This window comes from Daldinia decipiens (genome assembly GCF_022478715.1).
Source record: "Daldinia decipiens strain CBS 113046 unplaced genomic scaffold F4813scaffold_10, whole genome shotgun sequence".
NCBI lineage: Eukaryota > Fungi > Ascomycota > Sordariomycetes > Xylariales > Hypoxylaceae > Daldinia > Daldinia decipiens.
The window spans coordinates 285,044-300,044 of NW_026054553.1; the positions used below are offsets into that span (position 1 = coordinate 285,044).

Below are 15,001 nucleotides of genomic sequence, written 5' to 3' on the forward strand. Positions count from 1 at the left end.
ATGATAATTCGCAATATTCATAGCTCGATGCTCATTACATCTTGTATATCCTTCCGCGGCTGGGTTTGAACACGAGGCACAGATCCCAGAAGCTGAGCGTTTATGATAATTCGCAATGCAAGCATCTAGATGCTTATTACATCTTGTATATCCTTCCACGGCTGGATTTGAACATTTAGCACAAACACCTGCAGCTTTGCGTATAGCGTAATATTTCTTTGACGTTTCCCGTGAACTAATATTCCAAAGAGAGAGATGCTTTTCACATCGTACACGCCCTTCTACAGCTGGGTTTAGATCTGTATTTGGACAACTAATACAAATGCCTGCAGCTTTGCGGCTATTATAACGACGTCTATTCCGAGCACGGTATTTATCAGATTTAACCCTTGGCATTGTCTGTGAAAGATGCTCATCACAATATGTATGCCCTTCCGCGACTGGATTTGAACATTTGGTACAAACACCTGCAGCTTTGCGTATAGCGTAATTTTTCTTTGACAGTTCCTGCTTATAAATATTTCGAAGAGAGAGATGCTTCTCACATCGTACACGCCCTTCTGCAGTTGGGTTTGGACAACTGACACAAATACCTGCAGCTCTGCGGCCATCATACTTTTTCTTTTGCGTTTCCCGTCCACGAGGCTTACGAAGAGAGAGATGTTCTTCACACTCTACATGCCCTTCTGCGGCTGGATTAAAACATTTGCTACAAATGCCGGTAGCTTTTCGCCGATAATAATACCTCCTTTTTGCCCCAGCCGCCCCAACTCCGTGGTCTTGACATAAAATGTCATTACCCCATACTTGCTTCTGGCAACCACGCACCGAGCATTCTGTGGAGTTCTCGGGGGCTATTGGTGCGGTTGGTACCGATTGTTGGGTCATGATCGCCATCTTAATTGATGTTGTGAAATGTGATGAAATTACAAATAGCTACACTGGAATAACTTTTTAGCAGGAATGCCTCTATATATATCCATATTATTAACTTATGTATGATACGATGTTCAATGGAGTTGTACGTGTATGCTAAGAAACAATGAATTGTTTTTCGCTGAGAAGCAAAGAGCTTGAAGTAATACAAATAACTTGATATTATATCTTAAAATTGAATATAGTGAGATAGTAGGGTCCCGAGGGTATGGAACGTTGCGGGGATTGGGTTGATTGCTCCTTTTCTATTGATTGTTACGATAGAGTAGCGGAAATTACCTTTTTCATTGTGAGATGCTGGATTCTGATATGCATAGGTAGGTAGGTCCTTTACATCCAATTATATCAATCGCGGATCTATTTTGCTTTTAGAACCATCTTATCATCTCTCCAATGAAAGCTTATTTGCGCTCCATGTTCTCGTATTAGTTCAGGTACGGCTTTCCCCCTTCCCTAAAGCGGAAGGATAGTTAACATCCTTGTTGGTGGTACTCTGCAGGCGCATCGCTAACGAAAAAGGGAAGGTCGTTAGGATGATCGAGCACGCGATGGTGCTGGCTTGCCGGCTTGCCAGCTTGCCAGCTTGCTAGAAGATAAGCTGCAGTGGGTAGGTGGATCATGTAGCTAACCAGGGGCGAGGCAATATAAAATGTGAGTTACTTCCGCGGTCTTTGGAGAGAGGGAAGAGAAGAGAGATCTTTACAGCTCACCTCCGCAGGTGCCTGGAACCACACCACATTCACATTGCCAAGATGAAGTCTCCTGTGTGTGTAGTCCAGTTATTGCTGGCAGCTGGGGCCTCGGCCGGTTTTATGAAAAACAAAGCTGGTATGGAAATCGGTCCAATTGACGACGAATTCAGCATCCTAGCAGCCAGCAATGGCACCGCTGGTTGGGGTACTTTCCCTCAGTTGCTTGACCATTCTAATCCTGATCTCGGCACTTTCGAGCAGAGATATTGGTATGGAACGCAGTACTGGAAAGGACCTGGGTCGCCGATTATTTTTGTCAATCCCGGCGAACAAGCAGCTGATAACTTCAATGTGTCCTACACTACGAGCAAACGCCTTACGGGACTTCTAGCAGAGAAGCTTGGCGGTGCAGTTGTCATTCTTGAGCACAGATACTGGGGCGAATCGTCTCCCTTCGAGAGTTTGACCACCAAGAATCTCCAATATCTTACCCTTGAGAACTCTATCAAGGATAATACCTATTTCGCCAATAACTTCGACACACCTTTTGACGAGACTAAGAAAAGCAGTGCAAAGGATGCGCCTTGGATCTTCACGGGTGGATCTTACCCCGGTGCATTGGCCGGATGGACTGCTGTTAAAGACCCTGGTACGTTCTGGGCGTATTACGGTACTAGTGGGGTGGTGGAAGCCATAGGCGATTTCTGGCAATATTTCGTCCCTGTTCAAGAGGCGACGCCTAGCAACTGCAGCTCTGATTTGACTACTGTCATCGATTACGTCGATTCTGTTCTCCTGAGCGGTGGCCCTAAGGAGAAGGCTAAGCTAAAGAACAAATTCAAGCTGGGCAACCTGAAGGATGCTGATTTTGCCGCTGCTCTTGAGAATGGCCCGTGGACGTGGCAGTCAGGACAGTTTTACTCGACGACGACTTTGGGATATACCCCTTACTACCGATTCTGCGATTATGTCGAGAATGTTTGGCCCAATTCTACTAATTCTGTGCCTGGTCCTAAGGGGGTTGGCTTGGCTAAGGCCCTAGACGGTTACGCAAAATGGTTCACAGAAGTCGCGTTACCCGGAACCTGCGAAAGCTACGGGTATTTCCAAGGCGAAAACAATACGGACTGTTTCCAGTCGTTGAATGCTTCCAACCCCATCTATCACGACCTTTCACCAGGCAACTCTGGGAACCGTCAATGGAACTGGATGCTATGCAACGAACCTTTCGAATATTGGCAAGATGGTGCCCCTGTCGGTCGTCCTAGCATCGTCTCACGCCTCGTTAACAAAGCTTACTGGCGCTCGCAATGCCCGCTTTGGTTCCCTGAATTAGAGTACGGTATTGCCAAGGGCAAGTCTGCTAAGGATGTGAATCAATACACTGGCGGTTGGTTCGAGAGCAACGTGACCCGCTTAATGATGACCAACGGTCAATGGGATCCATGGCGTGATTCAACGCTCAGTTCCAAGTTCCGCCCTGGCGGTCCCAAGGAAAGCACTCCTGAGTTTCCCATTCGGGTTTTGGAGCAGGGTACACATTGCTCTGACTTGTACGGACAGAACTGGGCCGTCAACCCCGGTGCTAAAGCTATTGCCGATGAGCAGGTTGCCAACATGGCAGAGTGGGTGCAGGAATTCTATGACCAAAAGAAGTAGGTCAGAGTATACGTATGATAGTCGTATTCAGTAATGACTTAACCTAATACAATATGGCTTAGATCAAAGGATCCCGCACTTTATGGCTACAATAGCTTCGTTAATGCAATGCGAGTTTCTTTTTCTAAAACTACTGTATGCTGCCTACACACTTGTCATGTCATTCGCCCGTTCTTCCTTAATGATTCTCCTCTGCATGTTCTTTGCTTCAACACTAGCTTTCCGCGGGTTCTTCGCTTCGAAAATCGCGTCCAATTCCTCGAGAGTCATCCCCTTAGTCTCTACGAAGAAGAAATACATAAACGCTATCTCGAAGGCATCCCAGAATACGAAGAACACGTAAAACCAATAGCCAATCGATCTGAGGGCGATGGGACCGACGAACGTGTTCAGGAAGCCGGCCGCCCCAGAAGTTAGGTGAGATATGCGAGACATACTAACCATTCATAGTAGAGCAAAGAAAAACCATTCCAGCTAGAAGGTAAAGCTGAATATAGCCAGGACCTCGAGGATTCGGCTTGTTTGTCGCCATGCTGGCTGCATATGTTTCCGGACTAGGCTCGATCCCGTCGACATCGTTGAGATTAATATTATCTTGCCCTTTTTTATCCATTGAATCATGGTCCAAACGAATCTTCGCCGCTTTAGAAGCTCACGTATCTCTAACTTTGTCCGTCATGAATAAGAAGGTGACGAACAGCAAGGTTTGTTCCCTTGGCCAAGACGAGAGCCATTAAGAGTTGAGACTTAAACGAATCAGCACGTCTTATACGAGTACTTCATACGACGCGAAGAACCCGAAGAAAGCTTATCAACCCCGGCTCTCCACTCCACTGGTAAGCCGCAGGAACACAGGTTCCCCATGGAGCCTGTAAATTTCCCACGCGATGCCCTTAGGAAGTGGGGAGCTAAAGGAAACCATTCGATCTGGGGTCATGTTAGGACTCCAAATTAGATTTGATTGGCCTTCGGGAATTTAATTCCCCAGGCATCTACATAGGCCGTGGAGGCCCTATGGTAGAGGGTTCTTTGGTGGGGGTAGCGTTCTAATTTACAATGCGGTCTTATATAAATCCCCCTTCCTGAAACAGAATACGGTTGAACAAACCACCGACTGCCACCAAGCGGTAAGGTCATTATCGTCAGTAGAGTTGGCTGCAGCTTGAGGTATTGCGGGTCTTGAATAATTCGAGACTCGTGGCATTAACCCCTAAGAGCTATTCCTAGGAGCAAATATCACCAGCGAAGGAATTTCAATATGAGTGTTTGTGGACGAGCGTCAAATTATAGTAGTGTAAATTAGGAGTCAATCGGTTGAACGATCTTATGTTGGCACTGCTGAGGTACGAGTATCTATCAAATTACGGCGGTTCTGATTTTGCAATATTTTCGTGTCGGGGAATTACTAATTGAGCGAACCTCTCTCTTGAGCTTGCAAAGCTAGGCGACTATGGGTCGAAGATGGAAATTGGCAGAAGGTATTTGATGATCGATACCGGAGGGTTTATTTAGAGGCTTGCTAATATTCCGTAGTGAGTGAGCATAAAACTCAAGAGAGTTGCTGGACGGTTTTACATGGGAAGGTATACGATGTAGGTTATCAAAGTATAGAGTGTAATTTTCAATGAGCGTTGAGCTAACTCGACCTGAGTAGATCACTTCATTCGTCCCAAAACATCCTGGAGGGAGAAGTATTCTGCTAAAGAATGCAGGGCAAGACGCTTCGGCGGCCTTCGACTCGGTCCACCCAGTTGAGATTCTAGATGAGTATCTGACGCCAGACCAAGTAATAGGAACAATTGAATCAGGCGACGCTCCCGAGGACAAGATGGCACAGAAATCCAAGCATGATTCGCACCTAGGATTGAAGGACACTTCATCAACTACGTTACCGCCTCTTGCGTCGATGTTGAGTGTATCTGAAATTGAATCGCACGCGATGAAACGTCTATCACCCAAAGCAATATCATATTATGTCTCTGCTACTGACGACCAACTCACCTTAGAGGCGAATGGTAAGATATACCGGTCTATCCTCCTGCGACCGCGGGTCTTTGTAGACTGCACAGAGTGCTCGCTGGAGACATCGATATTAGGCAATGGGGTAGGCCTACCAATCTATGTCTCTCCAGCTGCCATGGCTCGTCTGGCCCATCCGAGTGGCGAAGCTGGAATAGCCCGCGCATGCTCAAAATTCAACGCGCTTCAGATCATCAGTAAGAATGCCTCGATGTCACCGCCGGCAATCGTGAGTGCCGGGCCTGACGCAGTCTTCGCGTGGCAACTATATGTGCTCAAGGACCTCGCAGCAACCGAGAGGACTCTAGCCCAAATCCGCAAAATCCCGCAGATCAAGTTCATCGTCCTAACGCTGGACGCACCGTTCCCCGGAAAACGCGAAGCAGATGAGCGCTTCAAAATGGCGGAGGTAGCTGGCGGGGCACCGCCGCAGGCTTGGGGGACAGAGTCGGCGTTAACATGGAGAAAGACGTTGGAATGGCTAGGCAGACATACGAGCTTGCCGATAGTCCTCAAAGGAGTTCAGACACATGAGGATGCATACGCCGCAACGCTGTTCCCTGCTGTTAAAGCTATCATCATTTCGAATCATGGAGGCAGGGCACTTGATACTGCACCTCCGCCGATCCAAGTCCTGTTGGAAATTCGAAAGTTTTGCCCACATGTTTTTAACTGTATCGATGTACTCGTTGACGGGGGTGTCAAGAGAGGTACAGATGTTGTGAAGGCTCTGGCGTTAGGAGCGAAGGGTGTTGGGATCGGCCGAGCGGCTCTGTACGGACTCTCAGTTGGTGGAGAAGAAGGCGTTGTGAGAGTGCTCAAGAGTAAGTACCTAAGCTAGGGAGTGCGTGGATGATATCTATGGCTGACATATGATATAGTTTTGGCCGACGAGACCGAAACGGCGATGAGGCTACTTGGTGTGAAGAATGTATCAGAACTTAGTCTGCGCCACGTAAGTCATATCGCATCTCTCCCTTCCAACTATTTTACTAACCATATAATAGATTAATACGAGTGCCTTAACAGCAAGGTTGTTCGATGGGCCTTCAGGTCTCGAGGATATTGAAAGGAAACTCCAGTCTAAATTGTGAAGATGTTACTAGGACTAGTAAATGGGTTAATGAATGCGCATGCCATCAAATAAGGCATGAATTTAATAAAATATTGAAGTCCCTTAAATTGTCTTTGGATACCTATCTAGTAGGTCGATGAATCGCCTAATTTAGTATAGTATAACATATTTGTTCGCTTTTAGATATCGCTTCATTGAGCTGCGAAGAAAGCTCCTTGGAGATCATCGTCCATCAGAAACGAACCCCAGTCCAACTCGGCAGTAAGCTGTTCATCATACCAGCCGAAGAAATTCGAATCTCCATCATGAGATGGGGTTCGGCCAGCAACTTCTGCCTCGCCGGTAATTGCTTCATATATCGCTGCGACTATGTCTGGTCCTCTATCAGAAGCTCGCATCCACGGCTTCATTTCCGAGAAAGTTTCGAGAGCTTTGACCAAACTTGCGCGAGCCGAGGCCAATGACTCGGCATTCGGATCGGGGCGCGATTGCTCAATCACGATGAAAAGTAGAGGAATCATACAGGCTTGAAAAAGGTACCAAGCTGAGTTCCAGACGTGAATTCTGTTCGGTGTCCAGTAAAGTGCTATCGAATCAATAGCTTCACCCGCAACGGTTCGGCAAGTATCAATAATCTGACGTTCTTCGGTGCTAAGCTGAGCCTTTTGAATGCGGCTATGCGCAAGATACAATATTAGAGATCGCATCAGGATTAAACGTATATTAAGGTAGCGGTTCCGCACTATCAGAATAGAAGTCAGTGCATGTTTCTTTTAACGATCTTCGTAACGAATCTCTACCAACTCGATCACGGAGCTTTGTCTCCTGATGTGGGACAAAAAGGGGGGAAGAAAACTCTGAATGCTACATACTGAATTCGCGTGCAATTGTGAGACGCGATGGCGAGTTTGTCGGTGATCGAAGGACTAGAGGTATGGAGGCGTACCACGTTTGCAACTCTTCATCATAAGAGATTGCCTCGGTGATCGTAAGACGACTGAACCGTGCAAAGCGATTCTGTATGCGGTTGCATGATAGGCAGAACTGGAGACTAGCAGATAATGACATTGCCATATGATCATTTTCAGTTAAAAGACTCGGAAATAAAGTGTCCATCGTCGTACCCTCCCATCTACCACAGGTTGGACGGCCCAGTGTCATACTTGCCCAAGTATCAAGGCAGAATAAACTCCACCACGTCCTACGTCTAGTTTCGGCCCGGCTTAGCTTCGTATTCTCTTGAACTTTTATCGTGGTGGTATTTCGATGTCTGGACTCTCTATGTAAACCTAGAGCGATGGCGACGCGGTGTGCAGCACCAAGGACAGCATAGGCCATATTCGGGGCATTTCGATAATGCAAGTAGAGTCCCCCAAGCAAACAGAGAGCCTGCAAACTTTCTAGATTGCCGGTGCCGAAGCTATCGAGATCTAAAAAGTTGCGAGCCTGTTCGTAGTATTGCTCATGAAGGGTATCGCTTCCAGAGGCTATAGAGCCAAGAGTTATCACCATGTTCAGCAGACCGAGCCAGCCAGGATCTCTGCGCTGTCTCAAGGAGTAAGAATTCCGGAAATCTTCTTCATCTAGCATAGGAACGATTGGGTGGATATGCTCGAAATAGAAATCGATACATCGTTGCTCTTTGAGGAGATGGGTACTCAAGTCCCCGCTCATAAATGGTACAGGTTGAAGTTGGGGCTGAATAGGATTCTCGGACCATCTCTTGGCTTGCTCAGCAACACGATGCTTTGCCGAGGGACAAAACCGGAAAACTGCTCGGAGAATGGCGCTGATTGAAGTCACTCCTAAATAAGAGCGACGATGTTTATCGGTTGCGAGATTGATAGCGTTAATATCATCGGCGGCCTGCAGCACAGGCGGCTGGTGACTTGACTCATCCCATTGCCGATCGGCCGCAGGCTCGCCGTTTTCAGAGACTTGGGCGGAATCATCAGCCGCTTCGGCATATTCAGCAGGCCGGCTAACTAAGTCCACCAATGCTCCTTTGGATACTAAATTTAGGCGAATAATTTCTAGCAACTCATCACGACTCTTACCAATGAGTTCATCTACGGACGCGTCAGGAAACAGTCGTTCAAGAATCTCTGTTCGTGACCTTAATCGCTCTGACACCTCCTCAAGGGTACTAAGTCCAGTCGTGTAAGTTATACATATAATTCGGAGGATTTAAAAACGAGGTACACTCTGTTTAGAGTAAAGGTAGGTGTTGGAATGATTACCTTCTACTGACAGCATTCCTTTTATTCCGCTGCCGATAGTTACATAGGTGTGAGACCTTGTAATATGTACAAGAGCTATGATACGTATCAATATACAATCCGTGAGACATGCGATACGGCTACTTGCCTACATGGGTGGCCACCATCACACTTAACCTTCCGCCTAGTATAGGTAGCCAGTCAAGTCTTAGTAACCGAGTCAAAAGGGCAGCCCTTGGTATCACGTACCTCGTGCATTCTGAGCACGACTTATTAAGGCGAGTTGGTGTCGGTGGTGATGGGCTCGTTTTCTGATGGCTACTGAAATTGTGGAACATCAACGCAATGGGACATGGTCACTTATTTGTGACCACTCGTTTATCGAAGAGAGCTTCATCGAAGGAGGCTTGGTGTGATCAGGTGAGATTCACCGGAGGAACTGGACAACGATGTGGAGTGAAAGCCCTGCATAACACAAGCTTTTAATTTAATAGATCTTCTTAGATGAAGATTAATTATGCAACGACAGAGGTATCGCTACAAACAGATAATCTCCCCGGTCGCCCCGCACGAATGATTGAATTTCCGTATACCAGAAACAGCATTCCCACTACATATCAACCTTCCACATACCATAGGAGGTAGTTACCTTTTATAGGCACATATCTATTACTCTACGTGGTTGGTAGTTACGAGCTATCAAATTAAGCCTTGATATGTCTCGGTCTCTGTATCCTAATACGGATATTTGAATTGTCCTCTGAGGAGGGTCCTAATGCCGTCTTGCAACATGACAGGGATGTCATAAATAACAACCCTTATGGACCTCGTTTGTATTCTGAACACTTGTACTCTGAACTCATCGGGTATCCGTACAACCTCGTTTAAAAGGAGGATCTTCTATAGGTCTGAAATGATCAATTTCAATTTGAAAAAAGGGTTTGACATTCTAGGTGTCATCTAGTCAATTTGATTCTACTTCCACCCACCATGACTCCCACCAAGCACATTCTAGATCAGGGGTGGACTTTTCAGCAAAGCAACAGTTCCTCAGATGACTGGCTCCCAGTGCAAAAAGTTCCAAGTCAGGTTCATATAGACTTACTAGCCAACAACAAGTAAGGACAATCCTCTTCCCTTTACAGTATCATTACTCTTAGTATGAGAGAAAATGCTTATTCATTGGTAGGATCCCAGACCCATTCAACGATCTCAACGAACTAGCTGTACAATGGATTGCTGAGAAGGACTGGACATACAAGGTCCAATTTCAGAGGCCCCCGCGTCCTGTAGTTGATGGATCGCTCATCACGGATGTTGTCTTCGAGGGTCTTGATACCTTTGCAACAGTACTGTTGAATGGAAGTGAGATCTTGAAGTCAGATAATATGTTCTTGTCTCATCGAGTAGAGATTTCCAACCTCCTTAAGGATGACAATATTCTCGAAATCAAATTTGACTCGGCTTTGTTACGGGGCCGGCAGCTGGTAGAAGAGCACAGCCATGAGCACACGTTCTACGTACGGCAAACAGAAGTCGGTCGTGTTCCTGTGAGAAAGGCTCAATATAATTGGGGCTGGGATTGGGGACCGATACTAATGACGGCTGGGCCCTGGCGGCCAATTTACCTAGAACAATACGTCTCAAGAATTGATGACGTTTGGACCCATTACGAAGTTAGTGAAGACCTGAAAAGATGTTCAGGTCGCATCCTTGCCAAAGTTGCTGGTGCAAGTCAAAAGTCAATCGTATTTTCAGTATCTTTCGGAGGGACGACTGTTTGGGAAAAAGAATGCACCATTGACTCCGATAGGCTTGCTGAAACAGAGTTCCAGATCGACAACCCAGAGTTGTGGTATCCATTTGGTTACGGTCAGCAAGTCCGTTACGAGCTGAAGGCAACCATTGCGGGCAACGAAAAAACCAAACTTATTGGTTTCCGGCGAAGCGAATTGGTCCAGGAAAAGGACGAGTTTGGCAAGTCCTTTTACTTCCGCATTAACGGAATCGACGTGTTCGGTGGTGGATCGTGTTGGATCCCCGCAGACAGTTTTCTCTCTCAAATCCCGGCACAACGATACCGCGACTGGATGAAGCTCATGGTGGAGGGGAACCAGCATATGCTTAGAATCTGGGGCGGTAAGATAAAATATTAGAATATTTCATCTAGCATAAAGCCACTGACTAGCGATTATAGGTGGAATTTATGAGGATGATACCCTTTTTGACGCTTGCGACGAGCTCGGAGTCCTTGTATGGCACGACTTCCAATTCGCATGTGCCAGTTATCCAACATATCCCTCCTACTTGGAATCTATTGAGCAAGAAGCACGACAAAATCTTCGCCGGCTGAGGTCTCATCCCTCTTTAGTGATATGGGCCGGAAATAATGAGGACTACCAGGTCCAGGAGCGCTACCATCTTCACTACGATTATGAAGGGGATAAAGATCCTCAATCATGGTTGAAGTCTAGTTTCCCGGCCAGGTACACATACGAGTACCTACTGCCAAAGATCGTTAAGGAAGAGGACCCATTCATGATCTATCACCCAAGTAGCCCCTGGGGAGATGGAAAGCACACTACCGATAAGACAGTAGGAGACATTCATCAATGGAATAGTAAGTCATGGATATTCGACCAGTATCATTCTCCCCCGCACTAACAATATGAAGTATGGCATGGTGCGATGAATAGATATCAGGAGACTCATCTACTTTCTGGCCGATTTATCAGCGAGTTCGGGATGGAGGCTTACCCGCATCTCGAAACAATTCGTGACATGATTAAAGACACACAACAACAGCACCCAGGATCCATGATGATGGACTTTCGCAATAAAGCTATTGACCATGAGCGCCGTATGATAACATACGTTGCAGAGAATTTCTTGGTGAAATATGACCTTCCGTCATATACCCACCTCACGCAAATTGTTCAAGCGGAAACCATGTACTTCGCCTACAAGACATGGCGTCGAGAATGGGGCAAACCCGGAGCGCGTAAGTGTGGGGGTGTGTTGGTATGGCAATTGAACGACTGCTGGCCGACAATGAGCTGGGCTGTAGTTGACTACTATCTCGTCAAGAAGCCAGCTTTCTACGCAATTGCGAACGCCTTGAAGCCACTGGCTGTGGGTGTGTCTCGAACGTATCACGAATGGACAACAGGCCACGCCGATCCCACTTTGCCCTCTCGAGACTCTAAATTCGATCTCTGGGTAGTAAGCAATCGACAAGAAACAGCCCAGATCGAAATAACCCTACGATTCATCTCGGTTCGGACAGGACAGGATATTCAGTCCCCTGTAAAACTTGATACCGTATCGGCGCAGCCAAACAGCACAACAGAGATCTTTCAAGATCATGCTACCCCTATGCTAGAATCTCGGTTAGCTAATACTACGCAGCCATTCAACCCAGCGAAATACGATCCCTATATAATCCACGCTATCGTCAAAGAAGATGGCCAACTGATTGCGACCGATACCGCGTGGCCACAGCCACTGAAGTACTTGGACTTCTCCGATCGAAACATAAAATTCAAAGCCTTATCTACCAACAAAGTCGGCATACTCTCTGCTCGCCCAGTAAAGGGATTTGTTTTCGAAGAGACCCGGGACGTAAAACTAAGCGATAATGGGTTCGATCTCGTCCCGGGTGAAGAGAAGATTGTACATGTATCCGGGGCGGCTTTAGACTCTTTACGCTACACCTACATTGGAGCTCCAGAGGCGTCTTTGAAAATGTCGGTGTCCACGTCGGAAGGGAGCTGGACGGCATCGGTCGCTAGTCTTGTGTCAAAGATCACCTCTTGAGGAGCTATGTAGAAATAAGGAGACGCTACACATGTATCTATCTTGACGCTTACTTTTGGCGGGATGATCGACGTGCCAGACTAAAGGTCCGACCCCATACCTATACGGAGAAGTTTATATTAGACTGCCACCTGGTCGGCCTGAGTCATTAATTTAAAAGACTGTTAGTCCGAGATCTCTTTATACCACTAAAAATAGTCATGGAACCTGACTGAGATGCTCATGTTATCGTCTTGTCTGGGTTTACGAACCAAATTTGGACGCTGGAACTATCAGAATCAAATCAAATCCCACGAAATATGTCATGTAAAGTTCCTTGGGCTTTTACGAACTTCAATCCCCATCTTATTAGGTATGAGATCGTCTTGTTATGAGTATTGCAGTCAAATGCACCTCATTTTCATATGCATTCCAAAATTACTACCTCTATTTATCAGATCTTTCAGGTTGGATTCATATATGACTACTTTGCTATATAAATATAAATATCCATCTACTATGCACCGCTGGAAACCATATATGCCGTCTTATTTACAGCAAATATACCTCTAAATGAACCACTAGTCTAAGGGCTCATATAGTAACTGCTTGCCTTACACATTCCGAGTGACAGGCGCTTATAGAGCTATGGATAATCGACGTGACGAACCCTCATAAGGATTGCACACTCTAATCTGTTAGCTGGAATCTCGCAAGGTGGCCTAATCGACCAACGTGGTTATATACGAGATTCCGATGCTCTATGTCGCGAGGAAAGTTAGTATACTAACGACGCGTTATCCTGAATCGTCTTCAGGGTAATATCCAACTTTGATGGTCACAATATGTATCCATCCGTTCAATGTAGTCCTTAACTCTTTCCATTACCCACCCTGACATCACTCGCGGGGTAGTGTCTTTAGAGATCTGATGTCCCAGAATAAGGGCCGTTGACGTTTTACAGGACTGGTCTGTAAACGAGAACTGTACGCAATCAGATTGCTTCTCACAGGTGTTGCGACATTCGTCGAAAGAAGCAACCGAACCCTGGTCAACATCTGATAGATTATCCCAATCACTAAGGTTTGGCGATAGGTGAGGCAAAACATAATATTTAAATACGTCTCCGTGACGTAGGCGAGACATGTTCTACCGGGAACTCTAATGTTAGCACGAGCCGATCTAATTACCAACTAAGTTTAAGCTTACTTCCCGATTCCAAGTTTGTTCGAACTTGGCTAATTTTTGATATTCCGCAGGTGGAAGATGGTGATAGCTTGCAGCGTAGTAACACCAGGGTGTCTTATTCGATCCACCAAACGATGAGTTGAAATTCATATCAGCGGGCTGGTCACCAGCTAGATTCGGGAAGGACCAGAGCAAATTTACACCTGAATCGGCTAGGGCTTTGCCTAAGATACAGTCGCCAGCCCAGTGAGCGCCAGTCAGGTCGTCGTAGAACTTGAGGTTTTCTCTGTGACGTGCCACAACCATATTCAACGCCGGGTTAGAAATTGCGAAACCCCCACCACCATAGGCGAAGACGACGTCGCCAATTTGCATCTGCATGCCCAGGTAGTGTGGCTTAGAAGGATCAAAATGGGCAAGCCATTCTAGTAGGGTTTGCCAGAGCATATAAGTATCGGACTCGATGAAGATATACCACTTCGCATCGGGTCGCTCGCGAAGGGCCTTTTCCGCTAGCGGGAGGAACTTCCACTTATCCAACCTCCAACCAGGAGTATCCCGTCCACCATTTGTATTTTTAGCGGAGCTCCATTGCTCTAATTCTTCGGATGAAAAAGCTTCTCTGCCCTTCTCTTGTAGACGGCGGTAATATTCGAAATCGGCATGCGTAGATACAATATCCGGGTTGATCTCATCTAAAGCATTGTAGACATGATGTCCTTCAATATCCTCCTCGTAATCGGAATAGATGGCGTAGTGAGGAACGCAGCGTAGGGTAGTCGAAAAATGAACGGGAAGTTTTTTAGGGGCCTCAGAAGCCCCTGTCCTGAGAATTACGAAAAGATCATCGAGTGCTTCAAGCGAGTCGCATGTTGACGCAACGTCTTCTTGTTGGTTAGGATATTTCTGGCTTACAGAAACCGGCCTGCGAAAAGAAAGATACTGCTGGAGTATTAGAAAAACCAAAATCGCCGCAAGCACTCGATATCCCGAGCGTGTGAAGGATGACGGGAAAATAGAAAACATCATACAAACTAAGATGTTGTATAGTTGAAAGAGAAATAATACCAAACGGACTGAGTTAGAAGTAATAGAGCTAGCTCCATTCAACCCAAGGACACGCCAGCAAACCACGTTCAGAATTTTCGACGGTTCTAAAATAAGAGGAAGTCTCCCTAAAACAAAGCAGCGTACGTAGTGTATGTATGATGTATGTATGTATCTCTAAAGAAAAGTATGTACTCTGTAGATCATTAAGCAAATAATCGAAAGACCAATCCTGCCCAGCGTAGAACATCCATGTCTATTAAGTGGGATTGGTACGGATCCATGGGCAACCTGTACCATAACGACTTGGCCTTGGCGGTATTAGCCACCAACGCTATCTGAGGATTAGTTGGCTTAGCCCGTGCTTCGCC

At 46.4% G+C, this 15,001-nt stretch overlaps 6 protein-coding genes across 6 annotated transcripts; 3 read left to right on the forward strand and 3 right to left on the reverse strand.

Annotated features, from left to right (window-relative positions):
* Positions 1 to 1,766: 1,766 nt before the first annotated feature.
* F4813DRAFT_379896 (peptidase S28) lies at positions 1,767 to 3,287 on the forward strand (the record flags this gene model as incomplete). Its single annotated transcript, XM_049245509.1, has 1 exon — positions 1,767 to 3,287. One exon carries the CDS (start codon positions 1,767 to 1,769, stop codon positions 3,285 to 3,287), a length of 1,521 nt encoding a protein of 506 aa, XP_049101124.1.
* A 58-nt stretch (positions 3,288 to 3,345) lies between these two features.
* F4813DRAFT_387870 (uncharacterized protein) lies at positions 3,346 to 3,722 on the reverse strand (the record flags this gene model as incomplete). The annotated part of the gene is made up of 2 exons (XM_049246620.1): positions 3,346 to 3,373; positions 3,436 to 3,722. 2 exons carry the CDS (start codon positions 3,720 to 3,722, stop codon positions 3,346 to 3,348), a joined length of 315 nt encoding a protein of 104 aa, XP_049101125.1.
* Positions 3,723 to 4,234: 512 nt separating this feature from the next.
* Positions 4,235 to 6,575, forward strand: F4813DRAFT_23712 (FMN-dependent dehydrogenase-domain-containing protein). The gene is made up of 5 exons (XM_049239975.1): positions 4,235 to 4,765; positions 4,821 to 4,879; positions 4,942 to 6,130; positions 6,188 to 6,261; positions 6,314 to 6,575. The coding sequence occupies exons 1-5, from the start codon at positions 4,738 to 4,740 to the stop codon at positions 6,398 to 6,400; spliced, it is 1,437 nt and encodes a 478-aa protein (XP_049101126.1). The 5' UTR covers positions 4,235 to 4,737; the 3' UTR covers positions 6,401 to 6,575.
* Positions 6,457 to 9,058, reverse strand: F4813DRAFT_354058 (fungal-specific transcription factor domain-containing protein). The gene is made up of 5 exons (XM_049242704.1): positions 8,850 to 9,058; positions 8,749 to 8,784; positions 8,622 to 8,696; positions 7,254 to 8,527; positions 6,457 to 7,123 (listed from the first exon to the last, which is right to left on the reverse strand). Exons 1-5 carry the CDS (start codon positions 8,936 to 8,938, stop codon positions 6,573 to 6,575), a joined length of 2,025 nt encoding a protein of 674 aa, XP_049101127.1. The 5' UTR covers positions 8,939 to 9,058; the 3' UTR covers positions 6,457 to 6,572.
* A 148-nt stretch (positions 9,059 to 9,206) lies between these two features.
* Positions 9,207 to 12,832, forward strand: F4813DRAFT_354060 (glycoside hydrolase family 2 protein). Its single transcript, XM_049242705.1, has 4 exons — positions 9,207 to 9,718; positions 9,790 to 10,739; positions 10,798 to 11,220; positions 11,275 to 12,832. The coding sequence occupies exons 1-4, from the start codon at positions 9,591 to 9,593 to the stop codon at positions 12,414 to 12,416; spliced, it is 2,643 nt and encodes an 880-aa protein (XP_049101128.1). The 5' UTR covers positions 9,207 to 9,590; the 3' UTR covers positions 12,417 to 12,832.
* F4813DRAFT_354064 (glycosyltransferase family 31 protein) lies at positions 12,833 to 14,834 on the reverse strand. Its single transcript, XM_049242706.1, has 2 exons — positions 13,605 to 14,834; positions 12,833 to 13,544 (listed from the first exon to the last, which is right to left on the reverse strand). Exons 1-2 carry the CDS (start codon positions 14,610 to 14,612, stop codon positions 13,209 to 13,211), a joined length of 1,344 nt encoding a protein of 447 aa, XP_049101129.1. The 5' UTR covers positions 14,613 to 14,834; the 3' UTR covers positions 12,833 to 13,208.
* Between the last annotated feature and the right edge of the window lie 167 nt (positions 14,835 to 15,001).